General features: G+C 32.2%; 1 protein-coding gene across 2 annotated transcripts in view; it reads right to left on the reverse strand.

Moving 5' to 3' along the window:
- Positions 1–2692: 2692 nt before the first annotated feature.
- The window catches only part of COPS2 (COP9 signalosome subunit 2), a 52527-nt gene continuing 36443 nt past the window's right edge, over positions 2693–18776 (reverse strand). For both annotated transcript variants that reach the window (XM_012545329.3, XM_012545331.3), the window contains exons 7-13: positions 17335–17509; positions 16298–16476; positions 16111–16163; positions 7160–7257; positions 5967–6049; positions 5420–5478; positions 2693–4761 (exon numbers count right to left, since the gene is read on the reverse strand). In XM_012545329.3, the coding sequence (XP_012400783.2) occupies positions 4617–4761; positions 5420–5478; positions 5967–6049; positions 7160–7257; positions 16111–16163; positions 16298–16476; positions 17335–17509 (792 nt within the window). In that variant the 3' untranslated portion in view covers positions 2693–4616. The remainder of the gene's footprint in view (positions 4762–5419; positions 5479–5966; positions 6050–7159; positions 7258–16110; positions 16164–16297; positions 16477–17334; positions 17510–18776) is intronic.

Here is an 18776-nt window from a genome sequence, read left to right on the forward strand (position 1 = left end):
CACTCAATTCTTACTTGATTCAAAATAATTTTAAACCGCAACTTAAGAGTCTTCAATGTGCACATTAGTTTAGAAAAGACACAACATTTAAAAAATGGTTCTAATAAGAGAACTCCTGATATGATGTTACAAAGAATTTCATGGAGTTTTTATATAGAACCTAAATCTTGTCATCAATACATGAAGTTGCCTGAAAAAAGATGCTGGTGCATTTAAAGCCCAAAACACTAGAGGAAATGTTTTGTTCTTGGTCACACAAATAAAAAAAAAATACCAAGCTGTGTGATATGACACCTAGTCTCTTGTTCTACCTACTGATCATGTTCTCTAACACTCTGGAACAGAACAGTTGAAAGTTAATTCCTTTCTTAAAGAAGTTAGCTGTATGGACTTTAATTCATAATTCTGCTCTTTCCAATGGTAAACAGAACAGAAACCGGAGGTTATAACAGAGAGAGTGCTGATCTTGGAATCAGAAAACCCTGTGCTCAAGTCTTGGCTCTTTCATTTATTAACTACATGACATTGGCAGGTTACTACACACTTCTGAGACTTGGTTTCCTCACTTATAAATTAGGAGTAATAATATTTTTCCTGTATCCTAAAAAGGGCTATTATGTTATCACAGCCTAGTGAACAAAGTATTAAAAAAATAAGACGTCATTAAAGAAATAATCACAAAAAGAATGGAATTCTTTGCTCTGCTTAGGCATCTAAATAATTTTAACAAGCATAGGAATTATAGGCTTTCAATGACTGAATCAGGTTTTAAAAAGCCCCAAACTTTCAAATGTGTGTTTTATATGAAAAAAAAAAAATTCCCTCCCACTTGAAATAAACAATTTTAGAAGCACAATTTCAATTATACAGGTTAAAAATAACTTTGCAATTAATTTAATATGTACTTCCCTGCACCTATGAAATATGAAACATTATTTCAAACTAGGTCAAGCTGGAAGGGCTTAAAAACAATTTTGGCAAAAATAGTTCCTGCTATTTCTTCTCCAAGGCACCTTTACTGAGGGAAACTCAGTGGGCAAAATGCCCACTTAATATACTAAACACTATTTCCAAAGAGTTTACTTACCTGCATTCACTACCACATCATGCAAAAAACTGATTTGAAAAATTTATTAAAAAAAAAATCTCTAAATTAATGGAGATGTTAAATAGTTTCTATATTTTCTAACAATATTGCTAGATGAGTGGGTCTTTTGTCTGGAAAAGATCTATGTTATCTTTCCTCTTTGCAATGATAAATAGTGTGGCCCATTTAAAATAGGCCTCATTTGAATTATACTCACAAAGTGAGATCAAATTTTCATGAGTCTTGAAAAGATACACCATCACTTAGTTAATTATTACCTAAGAACACCATTATATAATGAAATCAATACATTTACTAACATTCTAGGAATTTTTTTAAAGTGCCAAAAGACCATTTATATAGTACATTCATGTTAATTTTCTATTACGTAAAAATGTAAACCAAATAAATGATAGTGAGTCAAAAGGAAAACATTAAAATAAACAAGGGAGTTATGTATGTATGTATGTATGTATGTGTGTGTGTGTACACCCATACCTATACATGCACACATTAATACTTTTGTTTGTCTACAGATCTATATTAGCCATCATTGTAATCATTTTGAGAGGATGAGGCAGAAGCAGAAAGAAATCATTCATTCATATATATGTATGTATATGTGTACACACACACACACACATACACACACACACACACACACACACACACGTACGTATATATAGGAATGATATCAGCCTAAGTTTACAGCAGGGCAAAAGTAAACTACTAAATTTTAATTGAAAACCACTAGGTGAAAATAGATTATAATTTAAAAACAAAAACTGTGTTTCATAAAAATCAGGGATAAATCTATCAGTAGACTAACATCAGGAATTTGCCAATCTAGCATACTTGCCTGCCAAAATACAACTTAAATTCAATCTTTAATCTATGTTTCAAGCTTACAAAATTAGAAAAACAAAACATAGAGCTTCAAATGTTAAATTGGAAAAAAAATCCAAATACTGTTCTAAGTGACAGTCAATAGATATTAAGTACACATTCTCTCAAAGGGCTAAATTATGTATTCTAAATGATCAAATTTAGAAAAATATCCCTTGTAAAAACTGAATTAGGTGTACTGATACTGAAGTAATTACATTTAAATTAAAGATTTTAAATAAGAGACACATTTAGGCTAATTCTCTAACCAAGGCATGGATGAAATGAAAGTTATATAGGGATGCTCTTTGAGAATTATGAGATGTGAAAATATTCTTTTTCCTTTAACATTATATAGTCTGTTTATGGTTTTCTCTCCTATACAAAAAGGTGTATTATAGAACAAAACAAAGCTGGAACAGGAAAACTGGTAGAGTTGTTGTATTAATAATACTGGAGATCCTGAGACAAATCATTCTGAAATCTAATTCTATCAATTAGTGCTGGAAAATTTCTGTTTACCACTATTATTTTATTCATAGGCAGATTCCTTCACTTGTTTACCTTTCATTTGTCAGCTATTATGATTCAGGTAACAAAGGATTTTCCAAATACTGATACATTTCTTTTTTATGTTATTAAAAAACACTCCTGAAATAAATAACACATTATTTTATAAAGGCAGGATATGCTATGTAAAAGAGGAGAAAATACACATAATATGATAAAATTATCTTCAACTCTTTTATTCCCTACCATAGACATGACTTTCATTTTTGGTTTTCTTCCAATGTTCTACAGTTTCCAACTTTCCAACTGTTTATTCACACTGCTTTTAACTTGATAGACATTGGTTATTGCCTTCCTAAATCTAGAGATGATCGAGCTAGAGTATAAATATATACCACAAATCTCCATAAAATGTTGACAAAACTGAATAAGCATGCCTTGGTTTAAGTCCATGCTAGTACCGCTGATTATAAAATGGGATTTATCTACCAACAACACTTTGTTTTCACTCTGAAAGTTGTAAAGAGTTTTCCTGCCACTGACTTGTACTTTATATATCAGAAAGAGATGATAGTCAAAGAAAAAATAAATTAACCATATCAACATTTCCTTTTGATTCTAACTGTTCTAAGTGTAGAATAATAAAGTTTTTCTTTTAACAAACATGCCAGACGCTGGCAATCCAAATATGCACTCTTCCCTTTTAAAGTGGTCACCTTGAGAGGGAATATACTCATTCCAACAACATTTCCATTCCCGCTTGCAAATCCCCTTCAGAAATTGCTTCCATGGTGACACATTCTTTGAAAACCTCAAAGGTAAAAAGTCTTTGCCCTATGAGGATGGATTTAATTTCTGGCAATACTCCAAAGCCATTGGGAACAATGTCTGGTGAATTTGTCAGGTGATCAGTATATAGTATGGGGGTAAAAACGAATTGAGATTTGAAAATACTTATACTGATTTTAGTCTATGGTTCAATTTGGTTCCAAAATCAGTTTTAAAAGAGAGGTACCAAAAATATTCTACACAGTACATCATTAGAGCAAGTACTAACCTCTCAAAGTGACAATTATAAAGTTCTGGTATAATTATGATTTTTTTTTTTTTTAAAAAATCACTTTTTATAGTTATAGCTTTTATTCTATCCCACTGTAATATATAGGATTCACTACAGAATTTAAAGCCTTTTAGCAATTTTTGAAATTCAAGAGACAATAAGTAACATCCTGCCCATTATTTTTGGTAATTTTCTTTTCCAAATTTTATTCTACCAAGTTGGCACTACCCAACTTGTGACGATTAAATACCTAGTTTTGTTTCTCTTTCATAGTAAGAGACTTTTACATCAAAAGTAAAAAAAGAAAACAAACAAACAAAAAAGCCAAACCTCAAAAGCATCAAATCAATTCATTTATCCCCAAATAGCTTATCATTGGAGATAAAATAATTTTAAATCTCTAAGATATTAAAACAAACAAAACAAAACTAAAATATAAAAAACACATCAAGAACCAAACTGTACAATTTCTGAGCTGCACTGTTTATTTTGCTGCTTGAAACCTAAGTGACAGTATGCCACTATCATTATGGGGTTTCATCTAAACCTTTACTACACTGCAGGTACAGAAATATACGGACACATTTTTTTGGAGAATTGACATTTTGCAAAATGCAGCAAACATTTTAATTTATACATGAGAAAAGGAAGTGTTCAAAAGGGTATGCATTTCAAGTTATTGCAGGTTATTTCTGTGAGAGAATTTCTGCAGGTAAAACATGTTTAAATTTAACCAACAGTAACGTGTCAGTGTATTTAAAATCATGACAAAAATCTTCTCTCTGGTCATTAGTTGCCCATGACAAATTACTATGATGTTGTATGTTTAGGGCAAGATGTCAATACAGCATAAATCCCATGGCATTTTGGTTTTCTTCTGGAGATTAAAGCTGTTTTTCTTGGGATAAATGCAGCAGCAAAACACAAACCAGCTGATCAAAAAAGCACTTCTGCCATAACTCCAATAATTTTCAGGGCACATCAACCGACAGTAGTTTTGCCATTCCCAGTTCTTTTAAGGTTTACATCACTGCACTGTTGCCTTAAGTATGTCTTGTAAAAGCTTGTTCTCTGTTAAGCCAGTTTACTGACTACAGCTTGGTTGAGAGAATTTAGCTGGTTGGTCCATTTATCTAGTGCAGTATATCGGGCACCACCCCTCTTCTGATGATCCAGTTCAAGGAGCTGGTTGACTTGATCAATTCGGCCATGAATAGTGCTAGAAATAAATAAAAGACAATTTGTCTACAAAATACCCACTATGCATATGTCTGGAATGTTGTTTCAGAAAAAAGAATTACCAAGGTACACAAAAGAAACAAGCTGTCTGTATAAACTGACAATATTCAACAGTGTTGTTGATTTCCTATGCTGTCACATTTTCTCAAATTATTCAAATTATAAGAAAATAAGTATTATGAGAGACATGATCATCAACATGCTTAGAAGTAACTAATTAATAAAATTAAATGTCCTGTAATACATAGAAGTAATGTACTAGGTTAGTGGTGGCTGCACACTATAATTTAATCATCCTTTGATGATGCACATGTATCTAGTATGTGACAGTCTGAAGATTCAAATCATTCTTAAACTATAATATGAGCTATATATTGATAAGAAATCTTCCCAAAGATATAATTCACAATTTTTTCAGAGTTCAAATGCTAAAAAAATTTCCCTGTTACAAGCCGCTTCTCTAATCTAACTTGATTTTAATAAAACAAACATATGTACACAAAAAGCCCATACATTTTATCAGAAGAAAAGCATACACTTGTAGCAAATCTTTTAAAGAAAAAAAAATTTACAACTATCTTAATCATTGAAAATTTTATATTTTGCAATAAAAAGTATAGAAACAAGAAAGTACTTACTTATCCAATATGCACTGTACCAGCAAGCTCTCCACATCAGCTACATCTATGTTTAATTCCTAAGACAGAAGACTCATTATATTTCCACTGATAAATTTCACTGACTTTAAATTTCATGCAAATTATGAAATAGTTTTGATTCATTTACTAGAACTTAATTAACACTGCATTCAGAATGTCTGAGTTTTTCAATGTGACCTCAAAAACATTTTTTAACACAAGCCTGACAAAATCTGCCCGTTGTAAAACTGAATTCATTTTTATTTTTTCATCCCCAATAGTTTACTGTTTGAAGTTATTATTTCATCAATAACACACCTGTCAAGAAACCCATTTCTTTCTAGCATATTATATTAATAAGTTTATGCCAAGGAAACATTTCAGTATCATGTCATAGTATAATTAAATTAGGTATAAATTCATAATAAGATGTTATAACTATAATGATTAATGAATACAGATTAGTCTTTCAAACTGAAGGTATATATATGCTACATTCAAAATTATAAGCTATTAATAAGTGATAGATCCTATTAGTGCTAAGTACCTTAGAAATAAAAGGAATATGTATTCTTGTGTAAGGCTTAATTAATTTTATAAGCACTTGTGTTCTGATGTTTCTCAAAAGCTCTGGAAGAAAAGACAAAAGTTAAAAAAAAACCACAAACCATAATCAACATTAAGTAAGAAAAAGACAGATTGTAAACATCTTCATACAAAAACATAGTACACTTTTGTTTCATGAAAATAAATTATTTTTTCAACAATTAAAAAAAAAAGATTTCTTTAGTCTGAAAACAAAATATATGTTAAATTTTTTTGTAAATATATTTTGGTACAATAGATACAAATTTTACAGATTGGAAAATTGTATTCCTTTGAAGAATCCTTGCTGATATATGCTGTTTGTGTTCTACCAATGTTTTCCACACATCCCTTAAATTTTCATATATTTCTTCTCTTTCTATCTACTGTCTATTTATAAAATTTAAAAATCAAAATAGATTTATAAATTTTTTGAGGAAAGAGATGATCTTTTATGGTTTTTGTACCATCCAGTCCTTAATACTGTTCTGAGTCAATTAGAACTTGATAAATGTTCCCTGAATGATTGGAATTAGAAAGGAAGATGAAAAACAATTATCCACTATGGCACCAATTTTGAGTTCCCTTAGTGGAGGTGGACTATACATAGGCAACCTTATGAGAAGCTCCTGTTGAGAGGCAAAAACCAAAGTTTTATCCCTAACAGTGAAAAGCCCTATATCCATGTACTAGCAGAAATTACCAAAACACACTGGTGTAATAACAGAAATATCAGAAATTTAATTTCCTCACTGGTATATTAGTTTATGAGTTACAACATACTTATCTAAGCATATCTTAGGTCAATTTGTATTGTTTTAATTCCTTTTTAAAGTGCATCCTAAAAATTAGTTTCAATGCAACGATCAGTTAGAAATATAAGCATCAAATATGTCTTAAAGGAAATAAGATACCAATAGATGAAGATAATCATCCTTAGGCTGATAAAACAACTATGTCTTAGAGTTGCTAAATGTAAAGGAATGTCATGCTCTATTTCATGTGGTAATGAATACAAGGAAAATAACTAAATGCTATATATAATCTCAAGAAACTTATCATATCCCACTCTACATTCCAGAGATTTCAAAATAATGATTCTAGAGTATCAAAGAAAATGCAGATATAATTTATCAGTTTTCACAGAGAATGTACCTTCAATGTGCTCCCTTATGAAGGGATCGTCCATGATGTTGCTGTGATTTGTTTTCAGAATCTTCTCAAATTCAGTGATGTCATTATTCTGATAGGCACTAAAAGAAAAAGGAGGAAAAAGGCTGAATTCTAAACTTATCAAATTAAATAAAATATACACAAAGACAGAAAATCCATAGAGCTTGCCTGTCAATTATGACGGGCTAATAATATATGTCATTGGACTCTCTAACTTATATGGGGGGGAGGGGAACAATAATCATAGTATAATGGGAAAAAAACAGCAACACTGAAACTGGAGACTGGAGGGCTGAGTTTCTACTTCTACTTTCCAGATAAATAGCTGCATGACAGAAGATAAATAACTTAAAATCCCTGAGCCTCAGTTTCATTATCTATAAAATGAGGATGTTGAGGTCTATGGCATGAAAGGGTTGGACATCCTCTAAGTTAAACATATTCTTTGTCCCACCTTTCTTCTTCCTAGACCTTCTCTACCTAAAATAATTTTTTTCCTTAACACTTTGATTCTACCTCCAGAAAGGAAAATAAAACGTTCTTTCCTTTTTGTCAACTGTAAACTACTAAAATGATCTTTGAAGATTTCGATTTATTTAGCCACAATTAGAAGCTAACTATGACTTATTATTTAGCACAATTCTTAAATTTGATGTTTCTAATTATGACTATTTTTATCTATAATGGTCATCACTGAAGCAATTGAGGATATGTACATATTTATTGTGATATAGGAATTAATCTCCATTAAATAAATGATGCATCCTCTGTGATAGTCAGAAAGTATAGTATTTTATTCTTAATCTTTTAGGAAACCATCAGCTACCAGAACCTTTCAAGTAAAACATCTGATTTTCTTGCTCTTAACCATGAAGTTCCATTGAGATCTGAAAGATGAAACATTATTATAGCAATGATAAAAAAAATTGCTGCCAAATGGGACACACGTACAAAGCAGAGAGCAGTGATGGAGTCCCTTACTGCAGAGAGCCAAAGGCCTATTTATAGTCACAATTTCTTGAAGTGTATGGTTGTCTACTGCTGATATCAATTCTGCCAGGCACTGCGTGAATCTTGCTAAAGGTGCTGAGAAGGAAGAAGCCAACCTTCTGGATATGGCACCACTGTCTGCTTTATACATTTGTCATATTCATCAGCCATTCTGCACGACCTCTGCTGTACTTCCATCTGTTGGATCGCAATGTAACTTCATTTTAAGGAAAGCAGATTCAAGTGCTTCAACAGGTATTTTTTCCCTGTAGTCTGCTGCCAACTGACTAGGAAGATAAAATTAGTAAGCATTATTTTCTTACCTTTCCAAAATGCATCATTTGAAACTATTATTATGGGTCTAATTAGGGAGCAATAAAAACAAATATATATTTTAATGAGGAAATGTTTTCTTACTGAGTTTTTCTTTTAATATTTTGCAAAATTATAGGGTTTCTGTAATGGATGTAACATTATCATCATTAAAAAATTTAATAGTTCTATAAGTTCATTCTAACCAAGTAGAAGGAAAGCTATAAAGCTCATACTTAAAACATTTAAAGATGTGATCAAAGGATAGACATTAACTCCACCTAATTAGCCAACATAGGTTTTAAATTAAAATGGGAAATTTTTCTCACTGAATTTTCTCAAGAAGTTTGAACAGTATGTAGAATAAAGCCTTCTCATATGGTAGTGTAACAGAGTCAAAAGAACCCTGGACTAGAAGTCAAGCATTTGCCTATTTAAGCTTTATTTCTGATATATAATTATTTTGGAGTATAAAAGGCTTTCTTGGGGTTTTAAGCTCAGTAATGGAATCTGTGGTTCAAAGGTTAGTGGCATTAAGTCATTTTATTTGCAAAATTCCAAACTGCTGTCCAAAATGGTTATACCATTTCACAACTACATTAACAATGTATTCACTGCCCCTCCAACACTTGACTTACAATTTGTAAGTGGTGAAGTGAAACATCAGATGATTTCAGCTGATAATGCATTTTTCTGATTAGTGATGTGGATCAATTTTTCATTTGAGAACTACTAGTTTATATGTTTTGATCAAACAGCTATTGGGGAAACTATGAATATGTCACTAGGTGCTACAAATTAAATGGTGAATACAGACAGTATCATATATTGGAAACCAAGTTAAAGCTTAGAGGTAAGGAGTGTCATGGATTCAGAACTTCCCTCTAATACTTAATAAATAAGGGATCATGGGCAAAGTCATTTAGCACTTTTGAATCTCAATAGAAAAGCGGGGTGCCACAGAAAGAGTACTGAACTTTACAACTGGAAGACTTGGGTTAGATCTCATCTTCAATGCTACCTGTCATCATGGGCGAGTAACTTAACACTTCTAAGACTCAGTTACCTCAAATGTAGAATGGAGGTGGTTGAAATAGATGATCACTGAGGTCCCAAAATTAAATTCTGATCCTATCTTTCTTTTGTGAATTATGAAATGTAAGTGTTGAATATAGTCTCTCTAGTGCGCTCTCTTTCTCTATTATATATATTCTACACTTTGGGGGAATTTAAGAAATGAAATGATGGCACCAGGCTAGTTGAATTTTTTAAGATCTCTTCCCACTCTTAAATTAGGTGGTTCCTATCATAGTCTACACTTCCATACAAAGGACCTCCCTTTCTTCACAATTAAAATTCTACAATCAAAAGCCTAATAAATATTACTAAGAAAAATTATATCAAAATGAATGGCATAGGGAAAAGAAAGAAGGCAAAGATCGAAAGACTAAATTTAAAGAGCTGGGAGGAATCTCAGAGATGATTTACTACAACCCATTCATTTGGATATGACAAAACTGAGGCATAAGGAAATTAAATACTTGCCCAAAGTCACATAAGCATTTGTGTTGGATATCCCTCATTCATGGAATGTTTTGTTACCTTACCTTTACCTTTAGATTCCCTGACTTCATTCAAGACTTATCTCAAAATCTACCTTCTGCAGGTCTTTCCTGGTCCCTCCTTCCGTTAATGCCTTTCACTTTTACATTTTCTTCCATCTACTCTGTATATATACCTCTAATTTATAGTTATTAATATATTGTTTTACCCATAAGAATATCTACTCCTTGAAGTCTGGGACTATTTCCTTCCCTTTTGTAGCACAGTGCTGATCAATAGTAAAAAAGACTTAAATAATGCTTGTTTACTCAGTGCATAACTTTATCAGCTCCCATGAATTTAATTATCGTCGCTACGTTGATGATTCACAGATCTATTCAACCAGACCCATTAACTTCCCCAAGTTTCAGACTTTCATTACCAAATGCCTAATGGGTATTTCAAATTAAGAATAGTAGAGATAGCCTTTCTATGCTCATTGGCATCATTATTCTTCCAGTCAACGAGATCCATAAGCAGTCAAATGACTCTCCACATATTCAATCAGCTGCCAAATATTATTATTTCTATCTTTATTACATCTCTTGTAACTAAACTTTTCTCTCTACTCACAGTCAACCCACTTGACTCTCATCACCTCTCTTAGATTCCTGTAATGGCCCTTTAATTGTCTCCTTGCTTAGAATATCTCTCTACTTCAGGCCATTCAAAAGGAATTTTTTAAGTGAAAATCTGTCCATGTCATTCCCCTAAATAACTTAATCAACTCTAATAGCTCTTTATGCCTCTAGGATAACATATAAACTCCCATGTTTTAGCCTTTAAAAGCCTTCATAATGTGGTCTCAAATTGTATATTAATCCAATCCTGTCCTCTGTGATTCAGCCAAACTAGATATCTCTCTTAACAAAAACTCCCATCATCACCTGTCTCAATTTCTTTGAACTGCACCCATCATACCTGGAACACATTCCCTATTCTTTTACTCGACTACCTTGTTAAATGCACATACTCATTAAAGATGCCACTCAAGAACCACCTGTTATATGAAGCCTTTTCTGATCCTTCCAACATCTAGTGTCCCCCCGTCTAAACTGCCTTCTCTTTAACAAGTTGTATAATTTATATTCGCAATCTAATTCCATTCCAATTGATCAATGATGGACAGAATCAGCTACACCCAGAGAAGGAACACTGGGAAATAAATGTGGATTACTTGCATCTTTTTTTTCTTCCCAGGTTATTTTTACCTTCTGAACCCAATTCTTCTTGTGCAATAAGAGAACTGTACGGCTCTGCACACATATATTGCATCTAGGATATACTTTAACATATTTAACATGTATAACCTGCCTGCCATCTAGGGAGGGGGTAAAGGAAGGGAAGGGAAAAGTCGGAACAGAAGTGAGTACAAGGGATAATGTTGTAAAAAATTACCCATGCATATGTACTGTCAATAAAAAGTTATAATTAAAAAAAATAATAATTTATATTCATTCTCTTTATTTATTTACACAAGCATTTCCTATCTTCCCTATTAGAATGTAAGTTCCTTGAGAGCAGAGACTATTTCTTTTTTTTTTTTTTAATTTTTTTTATTTAATAGCCTTTTATTTACAGGTTATATGCATGGGTAACTTTACAGCATTAACAATTGCCAAACCTCTTGTTCCAATTTTTCACTTCTTATCCCCCACCCCCTCCCCTAGATGGCAGGATGACCAGTAGATGTTAAATACATTAAAATATAAATTAGATACACAATAAGTATATATGACCAAAACATTATTCTGCTGTACAAAAAGAATCAGACTCTGAAATATTGTACAATTAGCTTGTGAAGGAAATCAAAAATGCAGGTGGGCATAAATATAGGGATTGGGAATTCAATGTACTGGTTTTTAGTCATCACCCAGAGTTCTTTCTCTGGGCATAGTTGGTTCAGTTCATTACTGCTCCATTGGAAATGATTTGGTTGATCTTGTTGCTGAGGATGGCCAGGTCCATCAGAACTGGTCATCATATAGTATTGTTGTTGAAGTATATAATGATCTCCTGGTCCTGCTCATTTCACTCAGCATCAGTTCGTGTAAGTCTCTCCAGGCCTTTCTGAAATCATCCTGTTGGTCATTTCTTACAGAACAGTAATATTCCATAATATTCATATACCACAATTTATTCAGCCATTCTCCAACTGATGGACATCCATTCAGTTTCCAGTTTCTAGCCACTACAAAAAGGGCTGCCACAAACATTCGTGCACATACAGGTCCCTTTCCCTTCTTTATAATCTTTGGGATATAATCCCAGTAGTAACACTGCTGGATCAAAGGGTATGCACAGTTTGATAACTTTTTGAGCATAGTTCCAAACTACTCTCCAAAATGATTGGATTCGTTCACAACTCCACCAACAATGCATCAATGTCCCAGTTTTCCCACATCCCCTCCAACAATCATCATTATTTTTTCCTGTCATCTTAGCCAATCGAGCAGAGACTATTTCATTTGTGTGTGTGTGTGTGTATGTGTTTAGATCCCAAGTATCTAGCACAGGTTAAGTGTTTTAAAAATGATTTCCAAATGATTTTAATATGCAGGGGAGCTAAGAGTAATGGTGAAAAAATTGTTGGGAAATATGGCTATGAGAGAAGACAAAAGCTTGTAGAATATTCAGAAGTCTAAATCTCAAGAATACTTCAAGAAAAGAGCTAGCATTTATAAACATCAGGAATATAAATGTATATGAACAATGGGTCCAACTTTAGAAGAAAAAGAAATTGGATTTTATACGGGGGATTTCAATAGAAACAGACACAACCCCCCATGTTTTTAAACACTATTCTTTGAATGCTTTGTGATAAATTGGAAATGGCATTAGAGAAAAAAAACAAAAAAACCCCCAAAAAATAGCTGGACCAGATCAAGTATAAAGAGAAGAAATCAGTGCTGTAAATGATAGTTTACAAGGGGTTAAGGGGCTGTTTTGTAAAATATCTAAAAAAAGGGACAATAACAAACAATTAAGAATATATCACCAATTATCCTACTACTGAAAATTAGCACTCAAGAGGACAAAAATAACTACTGACCTATTTACCTACTTTTTCATCTCTATAAAATCTTAATGAAAATCTTCACATATGATAGTACCCTTGATGAAAATAGAAGGGAACAAGCAGACCATGACTGCATAATCATACAACTTACTGAAAAGTACAACAAATATATGCTTATTGATTATAAAAATGTATTTGCTTTAGTACTGCAAAATGTGGTCTTACAATATTCTCCTTTCCCAAGATGCCTCCCATGCATAAATTAGTATCATACAAGACTTTTTGATAGCTAAAACAGCTGAGACAACTTTTTTTTCAATAATGTACTGATAATCAATATCAATTCAAGCATAAAACAATAAAATATACACTTGCAAAAGATGCTTGCTTCTATACTGGAAGGCATTTAGCAATATTAAGAGAATAAATGGAGGAGAAATTCCTTATGTATGGCAAAATCCTCCAAATGTTCTTTTTTGCAGATGGTGTTCCCACTACATCAAGTCCTAGTATTTAAAAAAAAAAAAAAAGAATGCTAGATTAAAGCCACAAACACCCAAGAATTCACCTTATCAATCCAAACAGAAAAAAAGCCAAATGGACAAAAAGTATCAGTTACTGAGATTATAGCAACCCAACTGAACCCATTCATTGGTAGGTATGCACATAGGTAGGTATGTATATACACAGTGGTAAAATGCTGATCTTGGAGTCACTAAGATTCATCTCTTGAAGTTCATAATCTGGCTTCATACACTTACTACCTGTGTGATCCTGAGCAAGTCATTTAACCCTGTTTGCCTCAGTTTCCTGATTTCTAAAATAAGCTGGAGAAAGAAATGGCAAACCATTCCAGTGTCTCCGCCAAGAATATCCCCAATGGGGTCACAGAGAGTTAAGACATGACTGATACAACTGAACAACAATAGCAACAACATCTATGTCTATTTCTTGAATAGACACTGTAAAAGGACAATGACTTTGGCACAGAATGAATAGGAAAAAGAAGATGGACAGATTCTATGTGGGGAAAATTCCCAGTGTTTTTAATGATTCTAAGTTCCTCTCTGAAATATAAATTTTTTTCAAAATTTGTTTTCCTTTCCTTAAGGAGATAGATTGATTATTTAGTAAAGAATAAAGAAAAATGGATTACTAATTCAATGGCAATTAGAAGAAAATAAAAAACCTAGACATCTCTCAGAAAGTTGAACATATTCCTTATGAAGGCTCTATGGAGGGAATATGAAAAAAAAATCATAAAATATAGAGAGATTGTAACCTGCATTAGTGGAAGGAGTCCTCACATCTATGATATCACAGAAGCACTAAATCATTTATTATCTCTTGCTTTTTCATTATCAGATTCTTCCATTACTGATTGATTTATGTAATAGGAAGGCCTCAAAGAAATTTTAAAATCTAAAGATTTTTGTCCATTTCCCTTTCTATACCAGTAAACTGCAATAGACAATGTAGGATACCAGACTTTGGGAAACTTAAGGATTCCCCTTTATATCTAATGTAGTTACTTAAAACCTTTGGAGCTCTACTGACTGATCTCCATAGGTAACATTCATTCCTGTTACCCAAAGGCATGATGCTTACCTGCATGGATCTGCACTTAAAGTTAGGAGACTATGAGTGGAGGTGGGGGAAAGTAGAAATTAGAAAATAAAAGGAAAGGAGGAATTCTTTGTCAGCCTTTGGGGTACCTTCTGCCTAATGAATCATTATCACTTTCATCTAAGTAAAACTTTTCTCTCTCTGCCTAGTCTTCTCGAAAATTATTTTATGCTGAATTGCTATACTAAAAGTATCAATCTTCAGTTATTTTTAAGATTGCTAACCTCACTGAATTACAAAAACAGACTACATTAAAATAACAATCAAGGGTAAAATTATCTATATCTTATAAGAATTCTCCTTCTTATTAGTCACCAATGCTGGAAAAGGCCATTGGGGGGGGGGGGAGGGGGAAGCTAAAAAGCATGAAATTTTAATAGTAAGTATATCAGCACACATATACACATTTCTGACAGAAAAAAAAAAATGACTGCACAAAGAGATAATGAGAATGCCAAGTTTTCAAATGCAGGGCTTTAATAAAGAACTTTTGGAAAAAAAAGATTAAAACAGCTACTCTAGCTCTTAGATAACTATTTCTAACTGTTCAACTTGTCACAGAGTTACAGATAAAATGGAATGTTATAAACAAATACCCTTAAGTGCAATCATACTCATTTTCTAATTAAGCTCAGTTTAATGAGCTCAATCTAGGGAAAGTGGGAGGGAAATTGAATTTATAAAGACAAAAAAAGGAAAGAAATAGCTGAGTAGGAGGCATGCTGATTCTCCTCTCCATATGGATAGTTAGATAGTCTTTTAATTTATCAACCTCAGTTAAGGATAGATTACATTTCACCGGGCTTTACTTTATGGATAAGCAACTTAAATCACTGTTGTGAAAGAGAAAAAAAAAATGAAGGAATTAAAGAATTAAATGGAAAAGAAATGTATTAAGAAGACAAACTAGTAAAAATATGGAGTGTTTGTGACATCTAATTTTTTAATTTAAATTTGTCATTTTGGACCAATTCATGGTCAGATTTGAGAATAAGTTAACATCTCTACATGAGGAAAGGTAATGTGATAATAGATTTTGCAACAATAACTTTTGAACAATGACACACAGTTTATCACACAATAAGCAACATACACATTAAAGCTAACAAAGCAGATATTTATCTTAGAGAACATGTAACTGAGATCTAGTGAGGACAGATAGAACTTTTTGATGACTTGATTTCTAAAGGGAAAAGAAGGTTCAAATATTTTTAATACCGCTATTTTGGTATATTTAAGATTAAACAATTAGAGATCACTGTAAAACTGTGATTACCATAAATACCACCATAAAGATTTTAGATCCTATTTTTAATAGTGCTGTATTTAAATTCTTAACTCGCTGTTTTAAGTAAAATTCCTCAATTGAGAGGCAAAATCTTACCTTACTAAATTCGTCATCGCTAGAATCTCTGGATCATTTTTATACGGCTTTGCCTAAATACGATAAAAATACATATTAACTACATACATATAGTTATGAAGAAAGTGATAATAATTTATTTTTCTAAGAGACACTTAGAAAATAAGAATATGGCAATGAAACATCAGATGCTATAGACTGAACGTACCTCCTGAGAGTCAAATGGATTTATTCCCGATTTCATTAGCATGTTTGCTAAGACCAAATATTTTAAGCAAGTGGTTCGTCTGGGACTCCCTGATTCATCATAATTCTTGAATGCTTCAAAAAAATCAGTGTGAGCCTTCTCAAATTCACCTTCTCTTAAGTGCATTTTACCGCCACATTCTATATGAAGGATAGAAAAACAGAATGTGCTGAGTATTTACTCACAAGAATCTCACTTTCAAATAGAATATATTTCAGTGTCATGCTGTGGGTCATGTAATTCAGTATGTTGAAATAGTTTGTTCTTAGTGCATTCATTTTTATTAAAAAAATAAAACAGACTTCTTCCTTAGGCAAATGACAAGAGAAAACTACCAATCTGGTCATCTTTGTCTATTTACTAGCAGCTTAAGTAGAAAGGAGTTTTCTTTGAATTTATATGTCAATTCATTTTTTACCACAAATTGAATATATGAAAAACTGAAAATGCAACCATTTTACTGACTATTAACACTGTATATATAGCATGTTGTCATTTGAGTATTTCAGTTATGTCTGATTCTTTGTGACTCTATGCTGGGGTTTTCTTAGCAAAGACACTGGAGTGATTTGCCATTTCCTTCTCTTTCTCTCTCTTATATATAATCGTATAACGACAGATTATATTTTAAAGTCAGTAAAATAATTTACCATTTATAGCAACTATAAAATAACTAAAAAATGTTAGTTTGTTATTGCATTTAATATCTTTGAGGCATTGTTTGAAGTGCTTTAAAATTATCTCATTTGAAAACCACAAAAATCCTGGGAGACTATGCTATTATTGCTCTCATTTTAAAGCTTAAGAAACCAAGGCAAACAGAGATTAAATTATTTGCCTATATTTAGAAACTAGGAAGTATATGAGGCTGAATTTAAACTCAGACCTCTCCTAACATCTAGGTCTGGCACTCTATCTACTAGGCCAGCTACCTGTCTCTGTATTATGTTAAATGCTGTGATATTCCTTTTATTTTCAAAAGACTCTCTTCTACTCACCTCTAATGACACCCATGATCAGTGGATGGGGGATGGCTGATTTGATGTGCAGTGACTGTTCATACAATGCTTTAAGTTTTTTGTTATTTTTCTGTGCTGTATACATTTGAATTTCTAACGCATAAATTTCCAATAATTGTGTACCCTTTTTAAGGTCATCTTCTCCATCATCCGTCTAGGAAAGAGAATTATTTTTAGAGTGACAAACTTAATTTAAAAAACCACACAGGTATAGCTTCCAACTTCAAAATCATTATGTATCAAATGTTTATTTTTAAGCCTGCCATTTGAAACTCAGAACCTATTTCCCTTCAGAACCTGTTTTAGGTGAACCTCCCAAGGCTAGCCCATAAAAGCCTTTTTTTTTTTAGCCCATAATTAAGCCAAAATATAGTACAATACTATCTGGATTAAATAAGAATTTGTAAATTAGGCATAGAACCTAACCCTCTATTTATAACACACTGCATTTGTAAAACAATGCTGTGCAAATTCCAATTTAGAATGTGACAATTCAGAAAACATACTACTCCTTCCTCATTGTAGCCACTGACCATAGATAAAGAAGGGAATCTATATAATTGTCAGTTTCTAGTCCCCTGACAAGAAGAAGAGACTCTTCTATTATAGTTGCAAAAAGAGTTCCTTGGCCAAGATTAAGAACTATGTGTAGGGAAAAAATATCTAGGTAGTATATATATATATATAATGTCAATATTTTTCAAAGTAATGTTATGAAGTAATCAATAAAAAGAATCATTTAATCAAGAATTAGATATTAAAAAGCCAATGTTTATTATTAGCATAGGTTAATAATTTCTTATTAGGTAATGTTCTAATATATTTTAAGATCTTTAGCCTCTACCTAAAATAGTTTTGGAACCACCATGAGAGTCTAATAAATGAAGTGCAAAAGATATGTGTACATCTAGGTTATGACCCAATTGATTCCACAGCATAATCATAAAAGCAAATACTAAAATGGTATTTACAATGCACACAAGACTTGTTCTTGTTCTCATGTTTTGAAATAAATGCAAAAATTTCACCAGAGGTGCTTTTATATTTTTTTGCAGCTTTTGTTCCTTGTAAATATTTAATAAGACATTTCCTTTAAGTAGATGTACATGCCCTCCTTTACTCTTTAGAGCTCTCCAGGTCTATGGTGGCTTTTTTTTTTTTTTTATACTATTTCTACTTCACTTTGAAATTGGAACAAATATCTTTTTTGATGAAGAGTAGACTAAAATTTACCATGAAAAACACTAAATAGCAGAGAAGCAAATTAAATAATTTTTGAAACGATTTTGAAAACTATTCAGTGAGAAAATGATAAAATGGTAGGCTTATTACTATATGGTCTAACTAACTTTGCTTTTTAGAGGAAACAGCTACACATTCTTTTTTTTCCCTCCTAATAAGTTTTTTCTCATCTCTTCATA

The sequence above is a fragment of the Sarcophilus harrisii genome, chromosome 2, assembly GCF_902635505.1.
Source record: "Sarcophilus harrisii chromosome 2, mSarHar1.11, whole genome shotgun sequence".
Lineage (NCBI taxonomy): Eukaryota > Metazoa > Chordata > Mammalia > Dasyuromorphia > Dasyuridae > Sarcophilus > Sarcophilus harrisii.